The 17,067-nt window shown below is 43.5% G+C and overlaps 2 protein-coding genes across 3 annotated transcripts; both read left to right on the forward strand.

Annotated features, from left to right (window-relative positions):
* Nucleotides 1-2,067: 2,067 nt before the first annotated feature.
* Nucleotides 2,068-5,728, forward strand: znf706 (zinc finger protein 706). 2 transcript variants are annotated; one of them, XM_060043251.1, is made up of 3 exons: nucleotides 2,068-2,223; nucleotides 3,931-4,101; nucleotides 4,635-5,728. In XM_060043251.1, the coding sequence occupies exons 2-3, from the start codon at nucleotides 3,967-3,969 to the stop codon at nucleotides 4,728-4,730; spliced, it is 231 nt and encodes a 76-aa protein (XP_059899234.1). In that variant the 5' UTR covers nucleotides 2,068-2,223; nucleotides 3,931-3,966; the 3' UTR covers nucleotides 4,731-5,728. The 2 variants fall into 2 exon arrangements, with proteins under 2 accessions (XP_059899234.1, XP_059899235.1); XM_060043252.1 differs by having other exon boundaries at nucleotides 2,073-2,223; nucleotides 3,936-4,101.
* Nucleotides 5,729-6,911: 1,183 nt separating this feature from the next.
* Nucleotides 6,912-16,763, forward strand: LOC132451000 (14-3-3 protein zeta-like). The gene is made up of 6 exons (XM_060043217.1): nucleotides 6,912-7,070; nucleotides 8,660-8,978; nucleotides 10,725-10,848; nucleotides 13,656-13,819; nucleotides 15,218-15,313; nucleotides 15,499-16,763. Exons 2-6 carry the CDS (start codon nucleotides 8,685-8,687, stop codon nucleotides 15,598-15,600), a joined length of 780 nt encoding a protein of 259 aa, XP_059899200.1. The 5' UTR covers nucleotides 6,912-7,070; nucleotides 8,660-8,684; the 3' UTR covers nucleotides 15,601-16,763.
* Nucleotides 16,764-17,067: the final 304 nt, after the last annotated feature.

The following is a 17,067-nucleotide window of genomic DNA, read 5'->3' on the forward strand; positions in this document are numbered from 1 at the left end:
GCATTGTTCTCGCTGTATTTCTCCTCTTCGCGCTCCCACATATGGTATATTTACATGGTTTACATTCCTGAGGTGACCTCTAGTGTTACTCTGAGGTATTATATCTCAATCAGCGCATTGTGTGGTTGGTTGAACTGATAATACAGTCTAAGAACTAAGATAACATGCTGCTGCCAACCAGAGATAAGGGAGTGTGGTCCATACAGGGGCAAACGTTTTCTTTAAGGGTTCCATACTATTTTAAACAGTCTATGATAAATAGTTAATCGTGTTTTAACTAGCGATATATTACAGTTTTTCTCAGTCGCTTTGGTACATTTCTCAGATCAGAATTGAAATTCTCAAAACTACCATGTTCAATCTTCACATCATTGTGTCGTTTGTGCACATCAAAAAAGCAGTTTCTCATTTCTTTCAACAAGTTGCAAATGCTTTGGTACATTCCTGCAAATGACTATGTGTACAATTCTCTGCTCTTTCCTACATTATCAATTGCTTTGATCAACCTTATCAAGTTGATCAAAATGTATTGTAATGGGTCTCTATTGAATAGTATCTCCCCCACAACATTTAGGCATTAGATCATTGCATAAGTCTTTACATGCAAAATGGTTGAACAAGTTGTCATAATATGTCAAGCATATTTCTATATATTTCCATCAGACTTTTTTTCTAAATCTGTCCTGAATTGGTAAATTGCTACCAGGTGAATCTTGACTTTCTCTAAAGAAGGGAAATGTGTGAAGTGTTAGATCAACCAACGATCAACCAGTTTACTGGAATAGCTCAAAGGTGCATCTCCTGAACATGAACTGGCAAGTATAGCTGGAGCACAACACAATGTTACATTGTCTGAGAATTTGTGGCCCAACAGACAGGAACGTCAGGAGGTGTAGGATGACTGCACTGTAATTCCTACAGCAATGCATGTACAGTTTACCCTAGGAGATTTTCCTATGTTCCCATTTCTAGCAATGACATGGTCTGTCAACAAAGCACAAATAGTCAAAGCGTAAATGTGAATCTTGTCCAGTCTCTTGCAATCAATCTCCCACATACACTAAGGTGTAGCTTACAATTTACAATAATTGTCTTCAAAACTTTAGCCATGATTTACATCAGAACATCCCTCCAGAGTATACTGTTATATTGACAACATGACTAAGCAATTTGACTGTCTTATCCGTACACAATGACACAAGGACTTGTCATTTTGATGGCACTGACATGTTCATTGACACACATATTTACTTTTGAGAAATGAACTAAGGATATTGAGCAAGAGACTTGCTTTTGCATGAAATCCATGGTGTTTTGCTATTTGTACGAATTGTTATGAGAAATGCACTTACTGTTTTGCAATTTTCAATTCTGATCTGAGAAATGTACCAAAGCGACTGAGAAAAACTGTAACTTTATCTGACCGATCTGAATATTGGACTGACCCATATTACTAAAACAGTGTGAGATCAGAGCATATTTTTTCGATTGAACATTTTTCGATTTTTTCCTATTTGACAATTCCATTATTTACCTTTGAACAGAATAATACAATTATTTGCAGGTTTTTCCTCACCTTGAAATCAGAGGTTTTTTGGTGGGATTATATAGGTTTCTTTAATGGGTACATTATGCAGTTATATTTATACATTTTTGTAATCTTTTATTCTTTCTATTTATTCGTTAATTTATTTTCACAAATGTATTAACCCAATATAACCAATGGAGGGCGCCATTTCTGCTTTCAGAAGTGTGAGGAGGGCGAGAAAAACCCTAGAACGCAACACGAAAGGTAGTCAATTCCTGCACTACTGCACTACTTCCAGTAATCATTTAGTATTGTTTTTTTAGTAGGTTTTTTTTAATTTATAAAGTTCGGATACTTTCCACTCGGGAGCACAAGCTACGCAGGATTTATAATTTTTAGGAAGCAGAAAGAAACACGTGATTTCATAGCCACAAGCAAATTAAAGATACAATTAAGCAACCTATAGACGATAATGCATCATTATTTGACCATTAACTACAAATAAAATAGAAGAAGACGGACCAAAAAAGCGTGCAAGAACATGTTCTACTGTACAAAAAAAAGTGTGGAGTAATCCCCCAGGTTACATATGGTCCTGAACGTCGCACTGGTTGCTGTCAGTCGGTGTGAGATTTGGTACAGCTGTCACACTGCTGATAGGGCTTCAAGCTAGCGGCTTGAATCTCCTTTACAAGGTGGGTACCTTTCCGATCGTATAGCGTAAAAACCTATACTTATATCACTGACAATGTAATCGTACGCTTGGACATTAAAGCTTGGACAATATAATAGCTCCTTGGCTAACGTTACACTTAGCCGCTAGCAGGTATACGTTCACGCTAGCATAACAGCCTGGATCCCACGTTATATCTTAACGCTGTCACCATCTCTTCCTACATCACAGCGACTTCGATTTGCATTGCTGGGTATACGGTTTGATACACTATCTGGTGGTTTTGGACGTTGTCGTCTGTCTTTTCCCCCCAAGTTAAGATAAACGCTAGCCTTGTTAGATGTGCAGCCATATTAGCTTGTCAGTAACACATGTATAGCTTACGGATGACTGGAGTGAGGGCTCTCTCTCACTCTCTCTCTATATATAATTCCCCTCTCCTCTGGCTAATAATTGAATATGGTGTGTTTGCTATATTCCAGTAGTTTTCTACATAGACGTTCACTGTTCACAGTGAACGGAATGCGTTCGTGCAGGTGGGTGATGAGACTACTCTTCTGCAGTCGTTGTTGCCGACATGCCTGGGCTTACCGCTGCACGTATGCATGACATGATGGACGTAGTTTGGAGGGAACATGCAATGCTGATGTGAAGGCGTTGGTGCTGCTGACGCCCTTACCACTTTTTTCCTTTCACTTGAGCTACACCCCAAAGTCACCTCCACTTGGAACAGAGTTATCTAGGAGACAACCTCCTAGAGCAGGGGTGTCAAACTCATTTTAGCTCAGGGGCCACATGGAGGATAATCTATTTCCAAGTGGGCCGGACCGGTAAAAATATGGCATAATTATGTAAAATTAAACATGCTGTGAGCACACCAAACACAGGTTTCCCATTTACTTCCGTGAATAAAAAGGACGATGACCATTTTTCTTGGAAAACTCTGCACTCTGTGTCCACCTTTCGTCTTTTTGACAGAGATATTTTGGGGCAATGAGAGTGCCAAAGCGCATAATGTTGAAAGTATAAGGCAGAACGACAAGGTAGCTCCGGGCTAGCTGCACTACCTGTTTATACTTGCTCCCTGCTCAGCCCCGGTATAAAGTTTGCTTGCTTAACATAATTGCTATTGCGACTTCTAGTGGACACATTAAGAACAGCAGTTTCCTTCATTGAAAAATAGCAGATCATTTTACGTTACATTTCAAAGCGACTTCCAGTTACACACAATTGTCCAGTAGTTCAATGTACAACAAATTAATCAGTGCCAGTCAATGCAATCCATGTAATGCTAGGAAGGATTTTTATATCCTATATTTTTTTACAATACTGTACTTCACAAAATCATCTCGCGGGCCGGATTAAACCCGTTCGCGGGCCTGATCCGGCCCGCGGGCCGTACGTTTGACACCCCTGTCCTAGAGCATAGATTAGCTTCATGTTGCCAAGATAATTTCCTGTAGGAATTGTTGTTTGCAGTCGACAAACCTGTTAAGCAAAGTGGATGATGGCAACACAAGGCATTAAACATGACCTCCTGCGACAAAACCCATTAACCTAGTTTCTATGATAAAATAAACTGTGCTTAAATTGTAGTACCGACCGGGAATTATGATTGCCGGTCCGGACATGGTCTACGTTTGTGTTGTACCCTCATGGTGGAGTCATGGTTTAAACTTGCCAAATAGCTGATGACCCTAAAGACCCTTGTCTTGTCTTATTCTGATAGAGCAGCAGTACATAGAGTTCCCTGGTTGTAGGCAGGATGGCCAGAGGGCATCAGAAGCTTCAGTCCCAGCAGAAGAATGCAAAGAAGCAGGCGGAGATGAAGAAGGCCAAGGGACATGACCAGAAGACAGCAGCCAAGGCAGCTCTGGTGTTCACCTGCCTGGTCTGCAAGGTAAGGACCCAAATGGGCTTGTCTACGTTCTGGGGGAAAGGGTCGGATCTTTTTCAACTATTAGACCGATAAGTAATAGTTTGGTATACATTACAAAGTATTAAGTTGTAATAACCATAAAAACATGTAAAACATTGGATATTCTACCCAGGTCTGGGGGTCTGAATAGTCTCGTGGTTAGGGTGTTTGAATCCCAGCCTTAAGGTTCTGGCTTTGAGTCTCGATAGCCAGTCTACCTGTACTGGCGTCATTGAGCAAAATGGCTGACCCCTCCCGGTTCAAGTATATAAAAAGAGGTGAATGTCCCAAATTCACTACAATTTTTTCTTCACAATGCTGATCATTTGCCTGAGATGATAAAGCGTTGGATCCGCGCTGCTTCAGCACCCTGACGACAAAGAAAATCCTACAGCGTTCTACAGTTAGAACTATCCTTCTCCTTGCGTCCCACTTGGCGAAAGCATTTAGCATCGCTGTTCACACGCAGCCGTCATACATAACCGCTGTTACGCCACATCTCTCCTCCCCCCCAGTCCCAGATGCCCGACCCCAAGACCTTCAAGCAGCACTTTGAGAGCAAGCACCCCAAGTGTCCGATGCCCCCTGAGCTCGAGGATGTGGAGGCATAGAGCGCTGCAGTCACTGGACCCAAACACACACACACACACGCGCACACGCACACGCACACGCTCATACGCATACGCACACACTCACACTAGCACACATTCTCTCAATGAAAGCTGAACTACTCAAGGCCCTTCACAAACTTTGCACTTGTCTGAATTTGATAGGACTGGATTGATTACCGTTGTTATTAGAATCATGAGTTTGATTACAGGTCTGCAAGCTGGTTTCATGTTTTTGTTCTTTTTCAATGTTTCTCTGAATGCGAGTCACATGGTTCAGGTCACTGAACGCCATGGAACATCCCGGCAACAAGTGATAAACAAAAACAAATGATTCCGTACTACTACTCCTAATGCAGGTTCTGAATGTCATTCACAGTTTCACTCGCTTTCGCTGCCTTGAAATAACACTGTCTGTTGTTCTTCTGGGACAAACTCAAATGGTAATAATAGAAATAATGATAAATAATAGCGATTTTAACTAAATACTCATTAAACACAAGTTACTGATGTAATTATTACTTAATTTAGCCCTGATAATAGCACCCTATTAACCTCATGCTAATCCCTATGCCGAGCTTTCCATTATCTATAAAATGAAAAGAGAATGCATAATGACGACATTTCTTCCATCGCATTTTCAGCGCTTTGTCGCAAAACAGCAATTGTTATATATTATTCCATCAAGTGTACATCAACATGGATATGGTGCTGCTTTTTATTTCTTCCTTGACAACTGTAGACATTGAATTGTTATTAAATTGTTGATTGGTGTCTGCTGTGTAATGTTAGTTATTCTTTAGGATTCTGTGATTTTAATTTCAGTTGGTGTTGTTTTATTTACCTTTCTCTCCTTTAAATATTTTATCGTGTCTTTCCAACCTTTCTTCCAGTTTCAACATAATACTGCTGAGGTCCAATGTGCTTGTGCTTGAAACACGGAAGCACCAAATGCCCAGAATGATGTAATATAACATTTTAATAAAAAATTACTTTGTTTATATCTGCCTTTTCTTGAATGCTTTCGGTCATTAGATGGTTCTTTTATTGTTGTAATAACAGTTTCAAAGACAGTGAAATAAATATGAAAAACGATCGGCTTTGATGCTGTGTGCATGCTTATCTCTGGAAATGTTGTGACTTGTTAGTTCCCTGAAACTGCCCGTCTGGGCATTTTCCACAGCTATTTGTTGTAGATGTGTCCATTTGAACATGACTCATGCACTTGTTAATTGTTTAATGTGTGTTCATGTAAATTCTTCTATGGTGATGAATTTGGTTTTTGCCACATTCCCCTTGCTCGACATGGCATTTATATCTCAATCGTTGAAAGGAAAATAAAGACCAAGTTTAACTGTAAATAAGTTGGCAAAAGTACAGTCTATTTCTATCGAAGTGTCATCAATCCTTAGAATACTTATTTAAAAGAGAATTGTTGTTTGATGGTAGTGTGGCTACAATAACATTGAAAGCTACTGTGGTTAGTTATTGTGAATGATTCAGTCCATGTTTTGATTCATATGTTAGATATTATAGATATATAATAGATAATATTTGAATTAAATTGGTCCAATGTTACTACGTATGAGTCGTAGCATAGGTCATAGCTCTTTCAACGTTCAGCTTCAAAACATCTTCCTGTGTCTGTGTGTTTTGATTGCATAAGACTATGACTTTCCCTCAAACTAACTAGCCTATTTCTCGGTTTCCTTGCTTCAGCTTTTGTTTTGTCAATGTAGAGAAATATTTGATTGCTGGTTAGCTTTGGTCTTAGAGATGCAAATTAACCCCATTGTATGTTTGCATTTCCTTATGTTTATTTTATTGTATCTTATTTGCACATTTATTCTTCACTGAGCTGGCTTGAATATCAGCCAAATTAGTCATCCACGGCATCTGAAATTGACCAGGAGTAGAATGTGTAATTGTGCGTCCAGTGGATGGCGGTGTTTCACTCCTTTTACCAGGATGCATGAAATTATTATTTGACGTTTGGTGAATAAAGCCTGGGACTCTTGAAGCCTCCCTCAGACTCAACCACAAAAAAAAATGAAAAAAGGAGCTACATAGAAATCCACATTTTGCCAGATATTCAGCGAAGATCATTCACTGATGTATGAAAGAGAACGAGTAGAAAAAGAGTGACTGAGGCTGCGGGGTGCGGGGTGCTGCCGAACGTCGATCAACGGTTGCCTTGGCAGCACCTGACGTCATTGGTCCCGGTCGGTCCCTGCTTCTGTTTCTTTGATTGGAGGGAAACCCCGTGGATGCGAGCAGTATACGCTTCAGGAAGGGCCATCAGCTGTGTTGCGGATCGGGATCAAAAACAAACTATTAACTCAGGTTGGTTTCCATCAATTGCTTTGGCGAAAAACACTCACACATAACCTAGACATCGCTTGCATGTCTTATTCTCGTATGGGTAAAGCGGGTGGATCGTATGTTTTTATCACAATCCGCCGTTCGATGTCCGAGTGGAGCGGCATCAATGATGCTCCTCGGCTCATTGTTTGGCCCTTATTGAATGAGAGTGGAGAATGGGGCTTGATCCGCTGTGGGGATCCAGGTACCCTTTTCATAGGCCTCGTTTTCCACCATTTAACGCGCTACTATCGTGGCAAACACGCTCTGTCGGTTGGAAAACGAGCGTGTAAAAAATCGAGACGGAACAGTTGTATCTTTTTCAGGAAATGGAAAAGGGCGTTCACTCACTCGCTACTAGCCTCCTTCATTCATGTCGGATTGAGTCAATGGCACCGTGATTTTTTTTCTTTTTCTCCGCTTCCGTTTATTTGTCTTTCGGTAAAAATGTAAATAGGTTTACGTGATGTTTATAAGCGATGTAGTCTTTTGTGTTGAGTTATTCTGTCTAGGGTCCGTGTGTTTTATTAATGATGCGGGGAGGGAAGTATGTAACGATTCTGAAGAGCGGATAACTGATGGGTCAAATGCTAGGGTTACGAGGTTACGTAATGTTGGATCACGATCGTAGTACTACAACTGATCAAGGCATCCAAAGCTTTGGTGCTTTTCTTTAAGATTACACATCTAAATACACTTAATGATTTCACCTTTTTTTTTACTCAAATGCATAGAAATCATCAACAATTTGCTATTATAGAAACACCCCACAGAGAAGCTGCATGGAGAAAAGTCTAATGTAGCAACAGCTTACTATTCTTTTATATTGCTTCGGTAAAATGTCTATAAAACCAGTCCTTGGTTCCTATTAGTGGTGTCCTTACCTTGAGCACGACACCCAATCCCCAAATCTGCTTCTGCTCAGGTGGTTGACAATGCTGTGTGTGTTCACTAGCACGCCTGGCTGAATCCTAGTTATTACCTGTGAAGTAACTAAAACCCTCTACAGACAACCCGGTAATCATTGATCAAGGCTTAAGAGGTGTTTTAAGTATTATATATATTTTTAATTATTTTAATATATTCAGACATAAAATTCAACCCCCACCCTCTTCTGTCATCCCTTCCTCCACCCTAAGTCTCCTTCTCCCTTCTTCAGCTTTCCCACACCTCCATTAACCTTGTCCTCCCCCGCCCTGCCCTTTGCTGTGTTGTCTGTTCTACCGTCTCTCTATCACTCTCATATCCTCTTAAAGGTGCGGTGTAGGCACTTTTTTTTCTAGCATTTTTGTCATAGATATCAAATTCTCTTGACACCCCCATACAATCAACAAATGAAGTGCTCTGACGAAAAAAATCAGGTGCCTGGCCGTCGCAGGCCTGTGAGGAAATCATCATTACATTCGGCCCGAATATAGCATTATTTTGGGGGCGTCGGCTCTGGGAGAGGGCTGAAGGGGAGGGGTGGACTCTTAACCGTTGGATACTTCTAAAATCGTGCAACTCCGGCTAACTCCTCCAAATTGCCTACTCCACCTTTAAACCCTCCTCCCCCCCCCCCCCCCCCCCAGAACTGCATAAAGGCGGACGGCAGCCATGACGGACAAGGAGGAACAGGTGCAGAAGGCCAAGCTTGCGGAGCAGGCGGAGCGCTACGACGACATGGCGGCGGCCATGAAGGCGGTGACGGAGGAGGGCTCGGAGCTCAGCAACGAGGAGCGCAACCTGCTCTCCGTGGCCTACAAGAACGTGGTGGGGGCGCGGCGCTCGTCCTGGCGGGTGGTGTCCAGCATGGAGCAGAAGTCCGAGGGCAGCGACAAGGCGGCGCTCGCCAAGGAGTACCGCGAGAAGATCGAGAAGGAGCTGACGGAGATCTGCAAGGACGTCCTGGTGAGGGGGGGGGGGGGAGGGGTTGGGATAATGGGGGATGGGGAGGGCGGCGGTGTTCTTAGGTGGGGGGATGTTACTGACATCACAGACGGAGGGGTGGTGTTGGGTGGGGGGTGTATGTGACATCATAAGTTGTGGGGGTGGGACTGTGGTGGTGGTGTGGTGGTGGTGGTGGGGTCAAAGAATAGGGGCTGGGAGGGTGTGATGTTGGTGCCATCACAAGGGGAAGCTGGTGGCCTCAGGTCGGGGGATGTTACGGTGTCGGTGGGGGGATGATGGCGACATCACGAGTGGGGGAGGGGTCTGTGCTGCTGGGGTGTGGCTGAAGGTGACCCATCCCCTAGTGCCCTTAGTGCTGTTTTATTTCCATGTAAACCATGTATTTAAAGTGTTATTATTTTAACAGCAGGTAAGTTGGTACTTTTCAACATCTTACCCGTTATTGACATCATAAATAGGAGTGTCCACCCAGATGTATGATTGGAAGCTCAACCTGGCAGCCTACCAGGACTACACCAACTGGGAGGGGTGCTGGGTTGATCGATCTATTGTTTTTTTTAATGGCTTGTAATGGCTAATCAACAGCACACATGGGTACGCCAACGCCCCACCCGAGATAGATAAGGTGGGACAATAAAACGGGAAATAGTTATTTTAAGGCGGGGTGTGTTTCTCGGCAGTGTGTGCGGTCACCTGGTCTGGTCCCTCACATGACCTATGTAAATCTGCTGCCAAGTGATGTCCGTAGGCATGCAAACTAGTGCAAATGTTCAAACCTGGTCCTGATATGAACCCATAGAAACAATCATCGCCCAGCCCGTCATTTAGTTTTCCTGTGAATTCCTTTTTGTGTTTGGTTATTTTTTTAAAAGCACCCATTATATATTTTAAAATATAAAATGGTCGGTAAGACATAAACAACCTTGCTGGTGTTGTCCCTTTTCTTTTACCAGTTTCGCTGGCCTAGGTTTGATGGCTAACAATGCGGAACAAATGAATAAATAAAGCTAATGTGGTTACTTTCATACATAATAGATTTCACATTAACTTGGACTCTGTGTGTGCTACGGTGAAAAGTGAGTCACAGATTTTTTTTTTTTTCGGCCGCCTACAGTATTATGACAGGTTGTCCGGGTGATTGGCAGGACTTTGATTTCAAGCAAAGACACAGATGTTGTTTGCTCAGACTGCCCCCTCGACCGACATACCCAAATCCTGTTTTTGATTGACTGTGAGGCCGTTCTTAGGCATACAGGTTGGAGGGTGAGGCAGACAGGTTGGAGGGTGAGGCAGACAGGTTGGAGGGTGAGGCAGACAGGTTGGAGGGTGAGGCAGACAGGTTGGAGGGTGAGGCAGACAGGTTGGAGGGTGAGGCAGACGGGTTGGAGGGTGAGGTTGCACTTGGCATTAGGATGCGTTCTGCAGTAGAAAACCATGGAAGTCTCTTCCTTTTAAAAGATAAGCAACACAGGCAGACCAAAAATCACAGCCTCGGGTTATTCAAAAGAGTATCTCCTATAACGGTCAAAACACAGAAGATTGTTCTGTTTCGAAATAGGGACTTTTTTTTTTTTTACGCTTATCTGATGATCCCATTCCCACTGGGAACTTCAGCTCTGTTAACTGCATTACAGATATGTCATCCAACCATTCCTTTGGTGATTCACGACTCGTCTGTTCAACCCTAACCCGGTGAGAGTGCTGGTCGCGTGGGGGCGTTTCTAACGAAGCTCTCTGCGTTTCCAGGGCCTGCTGGACAACCACCTGATCCCCAAAGCCACGCCGGCGGACAGCAAGGTGTTCTACCTGAAGATGAAGGGGGACTACTACCGCTACCTGGCCGAGGTGGCCACCGGGGAGGAGAAGGATGGTGAGTACAGGGCCGACGGACTGCGGGGACTGCGGGGACAGCTGTGGGGGGGCCCAAGGCAGAGGGGGGGCCCATTAAAAAAAAAAAATAATAATAATTACTTAACGGCCACGTCTTCCTCCCCCACCCCCCCCCCCCCGTCAACAATCGCTCCATACCCCCCCCCCCCCCCCCCCCCCCCCGTCAACAACTTAGCGCAGGGGGGTCCATCAGTACCCATAGTATAGGGGCCCAGGATTTGGTGCAACGGCCCTGGGTGAGTACAGCACCAGAAGTTAAATTTAGTCCCTGAAAGGCGAAGTAAACCACCCGTTTTGGTTCAGAGGTCCACTGTTCAAAGGCCAAAGTATTCAAGTAGGTTCAAAGTATTTCATTGTAGACTAAAAAAAAGCAATCCTCCACAATATTGTAATCCTCTTTCCCCGTTGAAGAGTCACAAACGGTGTGAAATCCTAACCATGGATAAAAATGCTGTCTACATTTAATTCTAGATTATAAGAGGTGCAAGAAATGCCGCAAATCTGTAATCGGATACAAGGTCCAAATCTCAACCAATGTCTGCTCACCCATGCTTGACGGACCGGTGTGTCTTTCGCTTTGATTGCATTTGACAATTATTCATCATGTTCTTTCACGACTACCCTTTCTCCCCATCAGAATACAATATCCGTTTAGTTCTGCTAAAACATTGATTAACTTATCCTTGTCAATCATCGTAAATTCAGATGCTAAGTGTCCCTGTATAGCTCTGTTGGTAGATCATGGTGTTAAGCTTGCCAGGCTTAGGAGAACAGGGTTCGATACCCACTCCAGGGGCCTTGCTAAGAGGGTATGACCCACGGTATTGTGAGGTGCTCTGGGTAAGAGCTTCCACCCAACGGCATAAATCCTATTTATTCCGGATCACATCATAGTGGGTCCTCGACTGGATTTACTGATGCATCTGAATCCTGTTCGTGCAGTGTGCCTTGGCACGGTTATAAAATAGATCGATCAACCAATTTAGTATTTTGACAAAGCTTCGGCAGATCGTTAAGGTAATGTTATTAGTTGCATAAAGTCCCATTCGGTTTATTAAGATGACAAATGATGGGACTCAGTGTTGCGATCTAGGGGTGTAAAGTATTAACAAACCAGTTGGCTGCTACGGCTGAGCTCTCCTTCCTCTAATCTACAGTAGAATATCTTCGTTTCATAGTTCCCCTCCCCCCCAAAAAAACAAGACCCCCTTCCCACCCCCCGATGGTTTCCATGGTAACAAGTAATCCGGGCATCCTGACCCTACCACTGTCTTTCCAGAGGCTGGACAAGCCAACGCCTTCCAACCACTGTTCACGCCTGAGTCTTTAGTGTGCGCACACACACACACACACACACACACACACACACACACACACACACACACACACACACACACACACACACACACACACACACACACACACACACACACACACACACACACACACACACACACACACACACACACACACACACACACACACACACACACACACACGAGCCCTTGACCCATTATTGTCTGCAGCTCCCCACAATGGGGAGAGGACGCTGCTGGGTTGTCATGGTAACAGCAGCATGAGGTCCCCGTCAGTTGTTCGACGCTCAAAGGCCGTTATATTTTAGCCGGGATTTAGTTTATGCTAGAATTATATTGCCAACCAGGAGGTTATTATGTGTTTACTTTTCCTTACTAACCCTTTAGAGTCAGATATACCCTTAGCTCTGATATTCCGTCCTACTCATTCTTAGTGCCAGCATAACAAACAATTCATAGATCATATTCTTTGTATTATTCCTTGTGTATGGTGTATATATTTTGTTTTATGGATGTTTTATAGATTGTGTTTTTATAGCTACTCCTCATAGTGCCAAGTAGTTCTTTTATCCTCAAATCCATTGAGGTTGATATGCCTTGAGCAACGAGTCCTACTCGCCCTAATACTTACCATAGCTGTTTTAGTCCCAAAATATCTCCTTCCACAATGCAAGTCAAACCTACAATCATAGGCTTCTACAGTAATGCCAGCAAGCCAAATTTAGATTGTTGTTTTGGACCGTTTTTATAATCCTCAAATTTCGGAGTTTATCTCATTGAATTCTCATTGGCTGGTTCTAGGCTTGTCAAATAGTCAAATGGATCCAGAGGTGGCTAGCCATTAGCCACACATACTCTATTCATGACTTCAAGACTCTATGTATGAATATCAGTCATCCATGGCAATCCAATGTTTGCGTCTCAAAAAAAACGACATGAGAAATAATGGCCAGCTGTTTGTGTGCACTCCTCGTCACAACCAAGAGAAAAGGATAATATCCATCCAATCAAGATCAATCTCAAGTAGTTTAACATCCAACCTTTGGGATCCAAACCTCTTTGATTACATATCACATAATGGAGCATCTGAACCTCAGAATTTGGTTGGTTGAAGTCTAAATCTAAGCCGACTCGACTAAGCTGTACCAAGTCGGTCTCACGGCACCAGAGGGGAACTGGAGAGAGAGAGAGAGAGAGAGACAGACAAGCCCTGTCAGGCGTGAGTCATGAGGCGCTTGTGATTAAGGAGCGGATATGGTTCATTAGCCACCGCTTACCATCAGGAACGTGTGAGAGCGTGCCCTCAAGCAGACGTGGAGTCATCCCACAAACACACCTCTCCAGTGCAGTACTTTCGCCGTTGGTTTGAGCTGGATCCACTGCCTTCCGTTACAGTACGGCCCTTCTGCATGGACCCAATACGAGGACTGCCCTTGCTAAAAACGTGCATGCTGGGTTTGTGTCCCCGCAGTCATCATCAAGAGCTCCCAGGAGGCCTACCAGGAGGCGTCTGACATCAGCGCCAGCGACATGCAGCCCACTCACCCCATTCGCCTGGGCCTGGCCCTCAACTTCTCCGTCTTCTACTACGAGATCCTCAACTCACCCGAGAAGGCCTGCAAGCTGGCCAAGACGGTGAGCTCTCCGGCCTTGTTGTTGTTGGCGTTATTAATTAGGGGTCCAAGCCAACAGGTTGGATCCCTGTTTTTGTAGCGATTATTATTATTTTTATTATACTTCCTTCCCTAAAACTGGGCCCACAGCCCAAACCGTAAATGGTGCGGACACGCCAATTGCATGACTAGATCCAGGTCCGTGAGGTCTACGCAGACGACAAAATCCAGACACGCCGGTCACTAGGTGGCGCTATACCAAGGAGAATTTCGCCAGAAGGGGGCGCCATAAACGAGGAAATCTCCTAAAAACGCGTTTGGGGATATAACTCCCACACCGAACCTCCCACAGTCAAAACCTTTATATCCACAGGTTCACGGTAGCGTTTTGAACACATGCTTCGCGTGCATCGCTTGGACCCCTGGATAACTGCTTGCAGTTCTAGTTTAGTTGTGTTTTTGTTGATCCTTGTTTTTAAAGGATGGCTCAATAGTTCAGCCCTTATTTCCCATCCTTTTGGGTCAATTGAGCGGATTTAAACCGGTCCAGTGTTCAGCAAAAGCGCGTCAGCGATTGCAGCCCCTTTGCGACGGCGATGATACCCTGAGGGGCCATAGCGCTCGGTCAATGTAATCCTCTGAAAGAGCTTGTTTTTGTCCCCGTCAGGCTCAGATTGTTGTGACAACATTATGGATAGGAGCCCTACAGCGAAATGCCACTTTTTCGGTTATTGTGTTATTATATTGTGTTACCAAGTACCGCTTGGGCCGAATTTTGCTCGGAAGTGTCAAAGCACGTTTGCAGGCACATTGCAGCCCCCCCCCGCCCCCCCCCCCATTTAAGAAAAAAAAGTAATTGAAAATCATTTTTGCAGTAGTTATACACACCTTTTAAAATACATTTTAAACCGTGTGGATGTGTATTATTGCATTGTTGTATTATTTCATTGATGTGTATTATTGCATTGTTTTGGAGCAGGGTGTATAATTAAATAGTCAAAAGCCGGTTGGGTAGCAAACGTTTAGGGGCTGTGGGGGCGTGTTGGCGGAGTTCCCTGTGGGCTCAGCACGTTTTACAACAATGTCTCCCTCTGGGAACGTGCCGACGGCCGAACTGGAATTTAAATCTATATTTTGTAAAGATAACAATGTATGAATCTGTGAGCGTTTGCATGCGTACATCATCGCGACCCGGCAGTTGTGAAACATCTCATGAATGGACACCATCATATGGTTATGCTTGGATTTTTCTCTATATATATTTATATATATATTTAATTATTAGCATCGCTCATACCTGTTCCGGAATACCTGGAGTGTCAACAATGGATGCTCAGAATGTATTTGCGACCAGAGGACGTCTAGCTCCCAACTGTCAGTTGGCCTCTTCTGATCCTGTCTCTCCGACCCTCTCCACCAGGCCTTTGACGACGCCATCGCCATGCTGGACTCCCTGAACAGCGACTCGTACAAAGACAGCACCCTCATCATGCAGCTGCTCCGCGACAATCTGACAGTGAGTGTCCCTCCTTCCTCTCTAAACGTGTGTGTGTGTGTGTGTGTGTGTGTGTGTGTGTGTGTGTGTGTGTGTGTGTGTGTGTGTGTGTGTGTGTGTGTGTGTGTGTGTGTGTGTGTGTGTGTGTGTGTGTGTGTGTGTGTGTGCATTTGTGACTAACCATGCCTTCTCCATGTGTCTTCCAGCTGTGGACGTCAGACACCCAGGGAGAGGGAGACGAGGCAGAGCCAGAGCCAGAGGAGCCAGCCGAGCCCGCAGAGCCCGCAGAGCCAGCAGAGACCAACTAGTCTCCAAATCTGTCTTTAAAACGGAAAAAAAAAAAAGAACCCACATTTTTTACCTCTCACCAGCCTAATTTGTGTGTGTGTCGGTTTGTATGTAATGTGTGTGTTTGTGTGCGATCATACATGCACAGCTAAGTATGTATGCTGGCACTTCACTCACTGTGTGTGTGTGTGTGTGTGTGTGTGTGTGTGTGTGTGTGTGTGGGGGGTGCATGGAGTGTGTGTATGTATGCTCTTCTAAGGGCCACAGTGGATATGACTTTCTGATCTGTCTGATATTCTTTTATTTTTCTTTGGCGCATTACTCATCATATGTAAAAGAAGAAAACAGTTTTACCTGCCTACCCTGTTTGTTGAAGAAGAAGAAGACTCAAAACTTCTCTCCTTGTGCAAACTAGCCTATTGTTGCTGCAGAAGGAAAAAACCTAAACAGTGTTTTCTTTTTTTTATCTGACACAAAGGCTCATGGGATTGTTTTAGTGTGTTGGCCGTTTGCCAAAACGTTAGAATCAGTTGACGATTACAGAACTGCATCCATTCAAGGGATGCATCGTTTCACATTCTCCTTAGTTTTTCTATGATTTGTGACCTGTGCAGAATATTCATTTTCATACTACAATGAGGTACAGGCAAAATTTATAGCGCATTATCCTGACATTAAACTGTAACTTTGATTTGTCTCAGCTGTGTGAAGAACACCTTTTGCCATATGCATTTAAGTGGTTACCTTCTTTCTTTTTTATGTGTTCAGGTGTTTATAATTTTTTATATTGTATTCCTGCCGTCTCTTTTTAAGATACTTGTGATGTGTGTGTGTGGTTCTCAATAGTAATTTGGGTGCAGGCAAAGGGCCGCTTCGGGATTGGTAATTTATGTTTCTGAATATTAACCCCCACAGGTGATACATGGGGATTTTCACCTTTCTAGTACACGAAAAGAAAGCAAATAAGTTAAATTAAATGATAAAACTCAATTGATTAGAAAGTGGCATTTTGGAGAACGATGCACTACGCTTTGGATGAAAGTGGTAAAAAATATTTCAGCAACCATACATATAACTTTGTTCAAATTATAACGCATCTACAATTGTTCAAACTGACGACTTGTGTATCTGTTATTTAGGTTACATGCGTTCATGTTAGTGTGATTAAACATACTCAAAAATAGTTTTCCTGTTGTCTTTTTAGTACAAGGGGACTATGGATTTACAGCAAGGCTGGTACTGCCTTCAATAATATTGTAGTTCATCCCTTACCATGCAATTCACTAAACAATATTGAATGCACAAAATGGACCCAAAACATTAAGTAGTTAAATCGATGACCGGTTATCAGTCATTGACTAAGTGTCTAATGCCATTATATATATTCCATAATAACCAAATATGACACATTATCACACATATGATGCATGCATATCGGGTACACGTCAAACTTGTGATTGATTTCTGTTCTCTTGTAATACTTGCAT

This window comes from Gadus macrocephalus, chromosome 22 (assembly GCF_031168955.1).
Source record: "Gadus macrocephalus chromosome 22, ASM3116895v1".
NCBI lineage: Eukaryota > Metazoa > Chordata > Actinopteri > Gadiformes > Gadidae > Gadus > Gadus macrocephalus.